The sequence below is a fragment of the Aegilops tauschii genome, chromosome 4 (assembly GCF_002575655.3).
Source record: "Aegilops tauschii subsp. strangulata cultivar AL8/78 chromosome 4, Aet v6.0, whole genome shotgun sequence".
Classification (NCBI taxonomy): Eukaryota; Viridiplantae; Streptophyta; class Magnoliopsida; order Poales; family Poaceae; genus Aegilops; species Aegilops tauschii.
In genome coordinates, this window is record NC_053038.3 from 333,244,760 (window position 1) to 333,256,133 (window position 11,374).

At 46.0% G+C, this 11,374-nt stretch overlaps 2 protein-coding genes across 4 annotated transcripts; both read right to left on the reverse strand.

The window, feature by feature from the left end:
* Window positions 1-2,986: 2,986 nt before the first annotated feature.
* LOC109785084 (uncharacterized) lies at window positions 2,987-8,075 on the reverse strand. Of its 2 annotated transcripts, XM_020343698.4 has the most exons (4): window positions 7,080-8,075; window positions 5,189-6,994; window positions 3,561-4,385; window positions 2,987-3,374 (listed from the first exon to the last, which is right to left on the reverse strand). In XM_020343698.4, the coding sequence occupies exons 2-3, from the start codon at window positions 6,986-6,988 to the stop codon at window positions 3,561-3,563; spliced, it is 2,625 nt and encodes an 874-aa protein (XP_020199287.1). In that variant the 5' UTR covers window positions 6,989-6,994; window positions 7,080-8,075; the 3' UTR covers window positions 2,987-3,374. The 2 variants fall into 2 exon arrangements, with proteins under 2 accessions (XP_020199287.1, XP_073352786.1); XM_073496685.1 differs by having other exon boundaries at window positions 5,189-7,447.
* A 247-nt stretch (window positions 8,076-8,322) lies between these two features.
* Window positions 8,323-10,974, reverse strand: LOC109785102 (peroxisomal membrane protein 11-3). 2 transcript variants are annotated; one of them, XM_040387220.3, is made up of 2 exons: window positions 10,164-10,974; window positions 8,323-8,671 (listed from the first exon to the last, which is right to left on the reverse strand). In XM_040387220.3, the coding sequence occupies exon 1, from the start codon at window positions 10,884-10,886 to the stop codon at window positions 10,173-10,175; it is 714 nt and encodes a 237-aa protein (XP_040243154.1). In that variant the 5' UTR covers window positions 10,887-10,974; the 3' UTR covers window positions 8,323-8,671; window positions 10,164-10,172. The 2 variants fall into 2 exon arrangements, with proteins under 2 accessions (XP_040243154.1, XP_020199305.1); XM_020343716.4 differs by having other exon boundaries at window positions 8,323-8,702.
* Between the last annotated feature and the right edge of the window lie 400 nt (window positions 10,975-11,374).

An 11,374-nucleotide genomic window follows, 5' to 3' on the forward strand; every position in this document is an offset into this window, starting at 1 on the left:
GTGGTTGTGCCTGATTAGTATTTAAGTTGATTTTGTACATTTGTAAAAGCGGATTCTGCTCCCATTCAATATGGATCGAGTTGGTGCCCTCAAATGATTTTTCTGAGAAAAATTAAGGCCTACTTCTCATACGATCTACCATATTTTCCATAGATTTTTAACTCAACAAAAATTGTTGCGGTGAGTGAGAATCAAACCTAAGTCCTCAAACGTGGTAACTTTGACCCTAAAAAACTTATTAAACATTCTTCGATAACTTTTTGTTGTGAATAGCATGATAATTTACGCATCCCACATCTAACAACTTACATGCGAAAAGGGCTTTAAACCGGATTTTCTTTCTGTTGAAAACATACCCTCGTTAACTGTTGTGTAAATATCGTGAGCCGGAGCTGATAACTTACTTAGCTGAAACATGGTAACTTTTGAGCCGGAGATTTTTGTTCTTGAAAAGCACCTCCGGTAACTCATGTATAAATAACTTGGTATATACATACAATAGACCTGATAAGTTACATAGCCCAGACGTGATAACTTTCACCCGGAGAATTTTTTTTGTTCAAACACTCCCCGGCAGCTTTTTGTGTTAATTTATGCATTGTAGACCTGATAATGTACATCCAAACAAATTGATAACTTTTTTATCCGGTCACAAAAAGTCTACCCCAGTAATTTTCTGTGTAAATAAGATGATAATTTATACACAATAGACCTGATAACTTACATATAAACACATTGATAACTTTTAACCATAGGCGAAAATAGTTGCAGAAATATAACCTGATAATTTAAGTGTAAATAGCATGATAATTTACGCAACAGACACCTGGTAACTTACATACAACACATTGATAACTTTTTACCCATGGGAAAAAGTTGTTGAAACATGCCCCGGTAATTACTATGTAAATAACAATGGTCATTTATGCGCCGCGGACCTCATAACTTACGTTCAACCACCATTGTAACTTTGACTTCGAGGAAAAAATGTTGAAACATAACTTCTTCGCAATTTCCATGTAAATTATGGTAATTTTACGGACCACAAACCTAATATCTTAAGTTTAAACACCATGGTAACTTTCATCCAGGATTTTTTTTTGTCGAAACATCCCCCGGTGTGAAGTTACCACTGCCACATGGTAAAGTTCTCATGCTTCTCATGATATAGTCATTAACCTTTTCATAATGTAGTTATCAGGATTATCATAGTATATAGTTATCATATTGCTCATGTCATAGTTATCACGCTAGTCATGCCAAAGTTACCAAGCAAAAGATATTATTATTGCTGATATGATAAGGAAAAAAAGGTTCAAATAACATTGTTTATAAACAATAGACAACAACTAAAGGTGGCTTAGTTGGTTATTGGGCCCAATGTCTAATGAATAGACCTGGGTTCAAGTTCCCTTTCTAGTACTTCTATTTTCTTTTCATATTGTGTAGCCAAAATCCAGAAAAACCACAAGCGATGTACTATTGGCGTATATGGTTTTGAGGGAAGAAAAAAATCGATGGAATCGAGCGAGTCCTAAAAGCGTACGATACAATGTGTTTTAACCATCAGATCAGGGCCTTCCTCCTTAGCGCAGTGCAGGACGAGAACGAGACGGACGGCCTTCGAAGCTCGCGGATCGCCACTGCTCACCGCCCTCGCTACCGGTTGCATCAAACCCCCCCCCCCCCCCCCCCCCCCGACCGCCGTTCCAACAGCCCGGGCGACCTTGCAGCACGTCTCGCCGCGGTGGCCGTCGTAGCTCACAGCGGTGATCCATCACAGCTCTAAAAAAAGCTTCGGTTGTCGCAGGCTCAGAATTGCTGGTTCTAGCAAAACTAGATGCTGGTTGAAGCAATTTTTCTCACCGGTTGAATCAAAAATTGCTGATCGATCCCAACGAAGAAGAATGCTTTGCATATCTGGAAAACACAGGCTCCAGCAAAAAAAGATACTGGTTGAAGCAAAAACTGCTCGTCGCTTGTATAAAAAATGGCTTGCCGATCCAGCAAAAATGCCTAATTGTTCCAGCAAAAACGATGTCCAGTTGAAGCAAAAACCTGTCGCGAGCTCACATGTCATGAAGATGGATGTAGCAAAAATCCACAAACACCGGTAGTAACAAAAACAAAAATGATTGTAGCAAAATGGCTTGGTGGTTCCAGCAAAAATCACAGTGGTAGCAGATTTTGGGGCAGGTGGGTTGTAGCAAAAACATGGACTGGTTTCAGCAAAATCAAAACATGATTGTAGCAAAATCATGATGCGGTGGCCATGGAGAGCAGAGCACCCAGCTGCAGGCTGCCATGGCGACGAGCGCTTGCAGCACCGTCGTGACTGCAGCCCGCCCAGCTCCGGTCACCGCTCGCAGCAGCGGGCGGCCATGGCCACGAGTGCTGGTTGCAGCTCCGGTCACCGCTCACAACAGCGGTTGGCTCTGTTCCCAGCACGGAACGGCCACTCCTCACCCCTGCAATAACTCTGGGCACCGCTCGCCGGAGCAGCAGATTGTCGAGATCGAAAAAAGGAACGGTGCGGTGCTCATGGCTTGTTTACCAGAGAGATGAGGGGCAATGGATGAGGATTGCGCTAGAAGAAAGAAAAGTAGTGGACGAGAAGAGATAAGACACTAGATGGGGTCCACGAGATTACATGTCGCCTCGGAAATGAAAACACAGCGGACACGTAGGTGAGGCGCCCGGCCCACCGATCCCAAACATTTCCCTAAAATATAATATTAACTTTTTCTTCAAGCGCTTTCTCCCCTTTTCTCTCGGCGGACAAACTCTCCCATTCAGGCTTCATCGACGAGCCGGTGGTTTCGCCTCCCCTCCCCATCTGGAGCATTTTCCTACTCAGAGCCACTGTGCAATACACAAATCATTACACGAGACATGCTGGGAAGTTAAATTAGCAAACACCTCTTCGTGGACGAAAGCACCTGGATACTGAACAACAGTGCAATACATTACATGAGACGACAGGATGTCACGTTGAATGATCATCAGATGGAACTGGCTTTCCCAATACCACAATGTATACACATATGAAGCCGTCCAAAAAATCAGAAATATCTTGACCGCATCTTGGTCATTGCTGAACTTCGTGATCGTGTTTAGGACTGAATGAATGGCAATAACAAAAGAAAAAAAATGACTAAGCTAACATAAAAGGTTAATGAGAACATGTTCATTTTTCTGTCATTGACCGCATAGGATGAGTTGAAGCACAATGGCCAGCCATATTCAGTGAGATACTCGGTGCCAGCGTAGAGCATTATCACAGTTACTGGAAGGATATTAAAGTGTGGTAAGAAGCGCATGTCCGTGCTACTTATGGTCGATCCAACACGCCACCAACAGAATAGAATGACATTCTGAAATAAGTAAGGAGAATATATTAGTTCAAATGTACCAACTTCACAATAAAAATAAAGTAAATAAATTCCTAAATGATGGAGTATTCATTCATTCAGGAGATTTGCAAAATTTGACTTGGGTGATACATATAATTGAACAATTTACATGTTAAAAATTGAACAATTCGCTCACACAGCACTTACCTAATGAGGACTTATACTGCACATGTGCTTCACATTGCTGTTGACACTTTCTGTTTGTTGGAAATTGTTTCCATCCGCAAAAAGGCATGGAGTAGAGTTTCTCTGAGCTTGAACAGAAGAAAAGCAACCGTGCTGGTCCCGAATGTCATCGAGCAGAGTTTGTGAACTGTTTGCTTCCCAAGGACTAGAGAAGTTCCTGCGATTTGGTTCAATTCTTGGCAAAGAATCATTGTGCTGCAAAGAGTTGGATCCTGATGAAGCACAGAAGTTCCTGTGGTCTGGGTCAGCTCTCGGAGCATAGCCACTGTGCTGTACACCATCATGTCCAGTGTCTTGACTAATCACGAGCCTTTGTCTATCTAGCAAAATGTGCATCCATTCACGTCTTCTAGAAAGAGTTGCAAGCCTTCCAGTTGGAGTTGATACACCCAAAGTTGAAGCTCGTGAATCGGCATGAATGTTTTGCCTAGGAATCTCCCTAGGCGATGCATTTAGATCAAACCCTTGAAAAGTTTGCCAAGTGTTGATTGACAGTGACCTTCCAAATGTGCTAATGGGTACAGTCATGCCTAACTGGGCAGAATTGCTGTTAGTAAGGCTTCTAGGATGCGTTGATCCCTCGCCACTGAGTCTACATCCTCCACAATACCAATTTCCTTCAGGTACTTCTCTTCCCAGGCCAACACAATAAGTATGTGCCGAGGAATCACAAATATCACATAATAACATTAGACTATCTTCACCACCTTGATTGCACTCTATGCACATAAGATTCTCGTATGGGTCTAACCAGCGCCTTATTTCTTCTTCCGTTGGCTGATAAACCTGTGCAAGAAGCAAGAAAATAAGCATATGCCCAAACTTAGGTTTCAGCAGCAGTACTTTTAGTGTTATATCTCGGACTGACTACTTTGCAGTGGCATATATCTTAATTTTCCTACCAAGTTATTTTTTAAAGTACAGTACCCCCTACAACAAAATTTGAGCTCCTGGCTTAAAAGAAAAACAATAGCAGCAAAAAATCAACTGATCACAGAATTCAGGGTCATATTATCAACCAAAATTCAAAAAGGTTGCTGAAAATTGAATGTAAGAACCTACTGAGAACATAATATGCAGGTGGAAATGCTCCTAAACACAACAATAGCACGAGTAAACAACAAGCCTAAGGAATGCTTACAACATTAAAGAGCCAGGCATACCAGAGAGGTAAAAAATTGCAAAAGGTTTGCGGCCATGATTAAGGATTGAGGTACATATTCATGAAACCTTACTAAAAGTAACAGTCCACAAGTAATTCAGAACATATTGCCCCCAAATTTAAATATCTTCCCTGTTGTAACTGCACCTTGATACATATGTTAGCGATGCACTTTCGTTACTGACAATTTTTCAGTCACATGGTAATCAGCAAATATATTAAAAATGAATTAAATGGAGAAGTTAATTACCAATAAAAGACCAAATATAAGACTAATTATATAGATTAATCTTCAAACGCAGAATGACAATGAAGATGTCTACCAAACATGTGTTGAATTGCTCACCCATAAGAAAACGAAATGAAATAGCAACTTAATTGTTACAAGATCTGAAATCATATAACAACTACAGCAAGGAGACTTTACCTGATCACGCTCTTCAACCTTAATTACAGACTTTTTCAGCTCCAAATCAAGATCCACTTTTGATGACTTGGTAATCGTGGTGAACCGCCTCTTACACAATGGACACCTTGACTCGACGTTAGACCACTCCATGATGCACGCGAAGCAAAAGTAGTGTGAGCAACAATTCAGCACTCCCTGTAGAGTCGTCCTCTGATCCTCAGAGAGGCATATCCCACACCAGGGCTTCCCAGCATCTACTAGTTCTTTTTTCTCCTTTCCTTTGTCCCATCCATTCCTTGTAAAAGAAAGCCTCCTCGGGGACACAGACAGCATGGGCTGAGCCACCAGAGATTTAGCCTCTCCCAAGTCCCTGACATCCTTATCTGAGACATGGAATTCAGAATCTGAGGATGATTGCGAGACGAGTAACCTCTTCTTCCTCCTGGCCTCTTCTATCCTGTTATCACCCAATTCCTTGTCTGAGGCATGGAATTCAGAGTCTGAAGATGACTGCAAGACACATGTCCTTTTCTTCCTCTTAACTTCTTCTCTGACATCGCTTAATTCCTTATCTGATATATGGAATTCTGAATCTGAGGATGACTGCAAGACGCGTACCCTTTTCTTCGTTTTAACCTCTTCTTCTCTGACATCGCTCAATTCCTTACCCGAGACATGGAATTCAGAATCTGAGGATGACTGCAAGACGCGTAACCTTTTCTTCGTCTTAACCTCTTCTTCTCTAACATCGCTCAATTCCTTATCCGAGACATGGAATTCAGAATCTGAGGATGACCCCGATACCCCCCTCCTTTTCCTCCCCTTCCTTACTGCAGCTCTCACTGGCTCACCCTCAGGTTCATCTTCGGATGTTCCAAACTCAAACTCTGATGAGTCTGAATCAATAGCCGGCCATATATCTGCCTCGGCAACTGGCACTGGCCGGTCTACCTCCACCTGCCTCCCAAACCTGGCCTTCTTCCTTGAGTTACGGTTTACCTTGACCAGTTCATCCTCCACGATGAAGTCGTCGTCATCATCCTCATAGTGCTCGATGACAGAACGCTTTCTCCGTCGCCTTACAGGCGCAGGCTTCCGAAACTTCCGCTTTGAAACCTTACTAGTATTACTATTCTTCTTCTTCTTCCCTCGTCGCTGCTTCGAAGCGGGTGTATTCTTAAGCCTCGGTATCGTTCTGGTGTGGCTGACACCGAGTTCCTCCTCTTCGTCGTCCTCAAACTCATCATCGTCACCCTCCAAATCAGGGTCGAAATCCGTGTCCTCGTCCCCTCCCCCCTCGTCCAAGTCAGGATCAAAGTCCATGTCCTCCTCCTCCGCATGCATCGGCCGATTAGATCGCTGAGCCACGGGAGGCATTTTCGCTTTCTGGCTGCGGCCACCACATTTCGTCTCACAGTTGGACCCTCGTGGCTCCTCTTCCTCGTCGAGATCTTCCTGGTAGTCACCAATCTCGTCATCCACCTCCAGCTCCTCCGAGTAATCGTTGTCGTCCTCATACCTTCGCCGGCGAGACCGCGCGGGAGCCGGATTCGCCTTCCTCTTCACCGGCCGCTTTGGACGCGGCGTCTCTTCCTCCTCGTCCTCGTCATCCACCTCGTACTCCGCGTCCGAGCCGCCTCCCTCCTCGCCGGCACTAGAAGACGCGGCGTCTCTTCCTCCGTGGCCGTACTCCAGCTCGTCGATTTCCTCCTCATCTTCCTCCTCCTCCAAGACATACTCCTCGTCGCTGTCGTCTCCGTCGTCCCCCTCGAGCTTCCGCCGCCGGCGGCCCCCGCCCCCGCCCTCTCCCGCCCCCATACCTACCTACACACCAAATAACCGCGAATCAGGACCAGATCGCCGGATCCCAACTTGAGACACCGCCAAAACCAAGCACCCGCCGAATTACCACGCGAGAGGCGAGACCGGAAATCACCACGGGAGAGCAGTGAAGCAGAGCAGCAGCCTAACCTCGGATGGATTTGTGGATAATATTTTGCGGCGTGGATTTTGAATAGGTCTGTATAAATACGACCGGGTCAGAGAAGGCGGCGGTGACGAGAATTGGAGAGGCTCGCTGAGCGGGGAGCGGAGGGGAGCAGCTCGGGAACGGGAATGGAAGGGGGGCAACGGGTGGGGGTGGAGGTTACGAGGGGAGGAGGGCGGGGGAAGGAAGCATCGCGTACAGGGGTGGGGTGGGGGACGCGCTGGCTGGCTTTATCGCCGCGTAGGTGGGAGTGGGGCGGGGTGGTGGTGGTTTGGGTTTGGCCAGCTCCACCGGCGCTTCGCTGCTCGCTACTCCTCGCTAGTGGTTGGACCGTTGGCGTTGGCGTGGGAGTGTGCTGCTTTTGCTTGGACTAGTCGCCCGCGTCGCGACCGCGGCGCCATCGTGGCCGTTCACATGCTTATTTTCGCTTGCGCCGCTGGTAACCCAGCTGGCTGGACTGCTCCTTTGGTTTCGGTGGATTTCGTTCGTATCAGGCAGCGCATCGGCCGAACTGGGCCTGGCATAGTGGTGCCATGGGCGCCTGACGTGTCCGTGACTCGGCAGCAAAATTCGATTCGGTGGTACCTGCCCTGCCCATCCATCATCATCGTCATCTCGTGGTGGCCTGGGGATCGGGCGGCTTTCCTGTGTTCCATTCCTTCACAGGCTGTGTTGCACACAAATAGAGACAGACAGGGACGGATACTCTCTGATGCAACCAGACTTATGAGATTCCAACAATCCCATTCCATATCCCATAGTTTAGGCAGCACTCTTTGCTTCAGAGACGGATTTTTTTACTAGTGGTAACAATTCTGGCTCTTGCTCTTACATCTACTAACTTCCAAATAACTGCAAGGTCTACTGGACAGGAAAGCAGTAATGTTTTATATTGATTCAATTCAAGACTAATATAGCAGTCCACGATCTAGCTCACTCACTGATCACAGCCGCGTCCCAACCATTTAGCAGCAGCGCCCAGCTGTCCACTTGTAACCTGCCTCTAGAGCGTACACTACCACCAATAGCCAAAATTCTGCAGCTGGTTGACAGGTTTCAACAGGGACGACTATATATATGGCAATCCATCACGAGAGGTAGTAAACTGTTTCTCCACAATCTACCTACCGTGCTGCTGTCAAAATATAAGCAAATACTAATATGCTTTTACAGCTATATATATGTTTTTAAGCCTCAACAGTGGGCTGAAAATAGATCACCTGAACAATGTTTTTCCCTCCAGGACCGTGTTACATAGAGCTGGGGCACACGACGTGCTTCACAGCCATCTATCTAACTATAAGTTTTTTGTTCTCAAGATCCACTGGGTAGGAAAGAGGTAAGGTTCTTTCATCTCAAACTGAAACTATTTCCAACAGTTCATATAATCTTGAGCAAAGCCGCATCTCAAGCATTTCTGCATTTGGGACCAACAATGCCAAGTTGGCCAGCTGGAACAGCGATTTGCAAAACTTATGCAGCAGGTTGGTTGATTTACAGACCAATGATAACGCCTATATGGCAATCAATCATGAGACAGAATTGCTGTAAAAATAAGCAGGCATGAAATTATGGAGCTTACAGTAAATGCAAAAATATCGGATTATAAGAAAATAGTAATTTGTTGCTGTGAACCATAAGAGGCGTTTTTTCTGTTCACTGCTGATAAAATCATTTATGCTATGATCACTGTCGTACTTTGATACTTATAAACAATTTGTTCAAAGAAATGAATACATAACTAATTAGGGTTCACTGCCTACAATTATGATGTGGACTTGCTTAGCTACTAGAAATGAAATGAAATAAAAATTATTGTCACACCTTACTCAAACCAAGAAATCTTAGCACATACCCAGGATACCAGCTGTCTTACTCTTAACTCGAGGAACAATTGCTATAAACTATAAACTCTGATAAGTAATCAGCTAAGTGATCAGAGTAACAGTACCGTACAGCTCCATAGTACCTACTTATCCCTACGTCACTCAGACCTCGCCCCTGGTAGCAGAGGGTCAAGAGGCCTTCCATCAGAGCCAGGTCAGTGGAAGAGTAAATTCAGAACAGTTTTTGTAATTCACAACGGTATAAAATTTTATGTACTGCTAATCCAAACAAGGGCTGGAAAAAACACCGACTTAAGTTAATATTGACCCCACAGCAACAATCAGCTGCAGTTAAACCAGTGCAATAAGTTATGAGCTCAAAACGGGCTACATGATCTACATATCGTTGCATATTTCTGTATTTATTCATTCTTTTTGCGTGCGAGCATTGCAGTTTACAGGTGACAAATTAAAAAAAATTAAATGTGAATGAAACAATATTTTGGTCTGATATGTATGAACTGCATTTCCCTATTATTCCTTTTAAGCTGATTCAATTGGAAGAATGTAACATTGTAGCATGTGGTAATCAAACAGACAGCATTCTTTCTTCTGCAGTGCTTCTGGTTGTGCATTTGCTTCATAATATATTAGCCCATAATCATATCAGTTCCAAAGTTTGTGCTAGCCAATTCAGCACGGTTAGTTAATTCTCCTTTGATATTGACACGAAGCGAAAACTCCAGCAGGAAAACTATACACCAGATTGTGATGCTGGTTTCAACTTCCTAGTGCATCAGAACCAAATTATGATGAATTGTGCATCTTATTGCTGCAGAATGATCTGCCATGGAGCAGTTTTGCTCTTGTAGGCATGTTCAGTGCTTCTGTTTTTACACTATGGAGCCAAGCATTCATCTTTGAAGTCAGCCATAAGCAATGAAGCATCTGTTTGTATTCTTTTGACAAAATGAAACATGTAAAATGATTATGGTGAAATTAATCATGAGCAGCAACAGTGTTCTCCAACCAACAAATGCATCAGCATGAATTCCACCCATACCACCAACATCGGCATCTAGATTACAGAAGCAACGCTTTCCTTTAGAAATACAGGTTTTGCCTAAATTTCAGCTTTATTTCATCCTAATGTCAAGCGTATTTTGAAATCTATATATACCTTGGGACTTCAGCAAGAATTCCAGTTCTTGTGCGTGCTGATCAGCGCCGACAGCAATCCGGCGGACGCCGTCAGCGTGGAACTACCGAGCAACCCCTTCCCGTTAGTCACGTCCCCTAGCGCCATGAAGGCATCCGCCACGTCCTGCACAACGGACAGACGCTTCAGCAGCAGCTTCCCCCGCATCGTCCTCACCGCCTCGTTCTCCTCCCCACAACCCTCCGCCAGCCGCATCTTGATCGAAGACTCCATCTTCGTCACCTCTTCCAGCTTGATGGTGATGGAGCCGACGTAGCCCAGCAGCTCGGCCCAGGCGCTGAGGCGCTGGAGGCGGGGGAGGAGGTGCGCCGGGAGGAGGCCAGCTTTGGCAAGCCAGACGAATTGCTCGATGAAGTAGTAGACGCCCTCGCCGCCGTAGGCGAGGAGCACGAAGGGCGGAGGGAGGGGGCCGGGGTGCGCGCGGAGGGCGTTGACGTCCTGGACGAACTTGCCGAGGCGGAAGGCCTTGCGGCTGAGGCCGAGGCTGGACTCGAAGGACTTGAGGCGCGCGGAGGCCGGCGGGGGCAGCGGCCCTGCGGCGAGGGCGAGGCGCGCGGCGTAGCGTGAGATCTTGAGGAGCTTGTCGACGCCGTCGCGGCGGGCGAGGTAGTCCTCGAGGTGGGCGAGGAAGTCGCGGGGAGGCGGGCGCGCTGCGGCGGCGGCCTTGCGAGCCTCGGAGGCCATGGCGGCTGTTGGGGCGGCGGGGGAGGTACGGGTGGGCTGCGGTTGCGTATACTATGCGTGTATGATGCGGGGTGGTTGCCGTGTGGTGGCACGTGGAGTCGACGACCAAGGGAGAGAGGAGGACGAATCATTGGACTAGCGGTGCGGACCCGCTTGTCAGCGTGAGAACTCAGCTTTTTTTTTTTTGAGGGAAGCGTGAGAACTCAGCTGGGCATTATCCCCCATTCGCTGTTTGGTGTTTTTAGCACTTTGCGTTGGGTCTCACTGGCACATATCCCCGTGCGTTGCAACGGGAGATAAAATAATATGCATTTAAAAAAACATTTACCTTCTCGGCTTCGCCGCGTGTGAATGAAAATCAAACCGCTATTTTTCCATTCATTGATCAAGGGCATTTAAGAGTTTTGTTACGTCGTCGTATGCCGGAGAACGTCCATGAGTTATTCAATCTACGCTTCCTCTCAATCCTTTCAATCGAGGGATTTTAA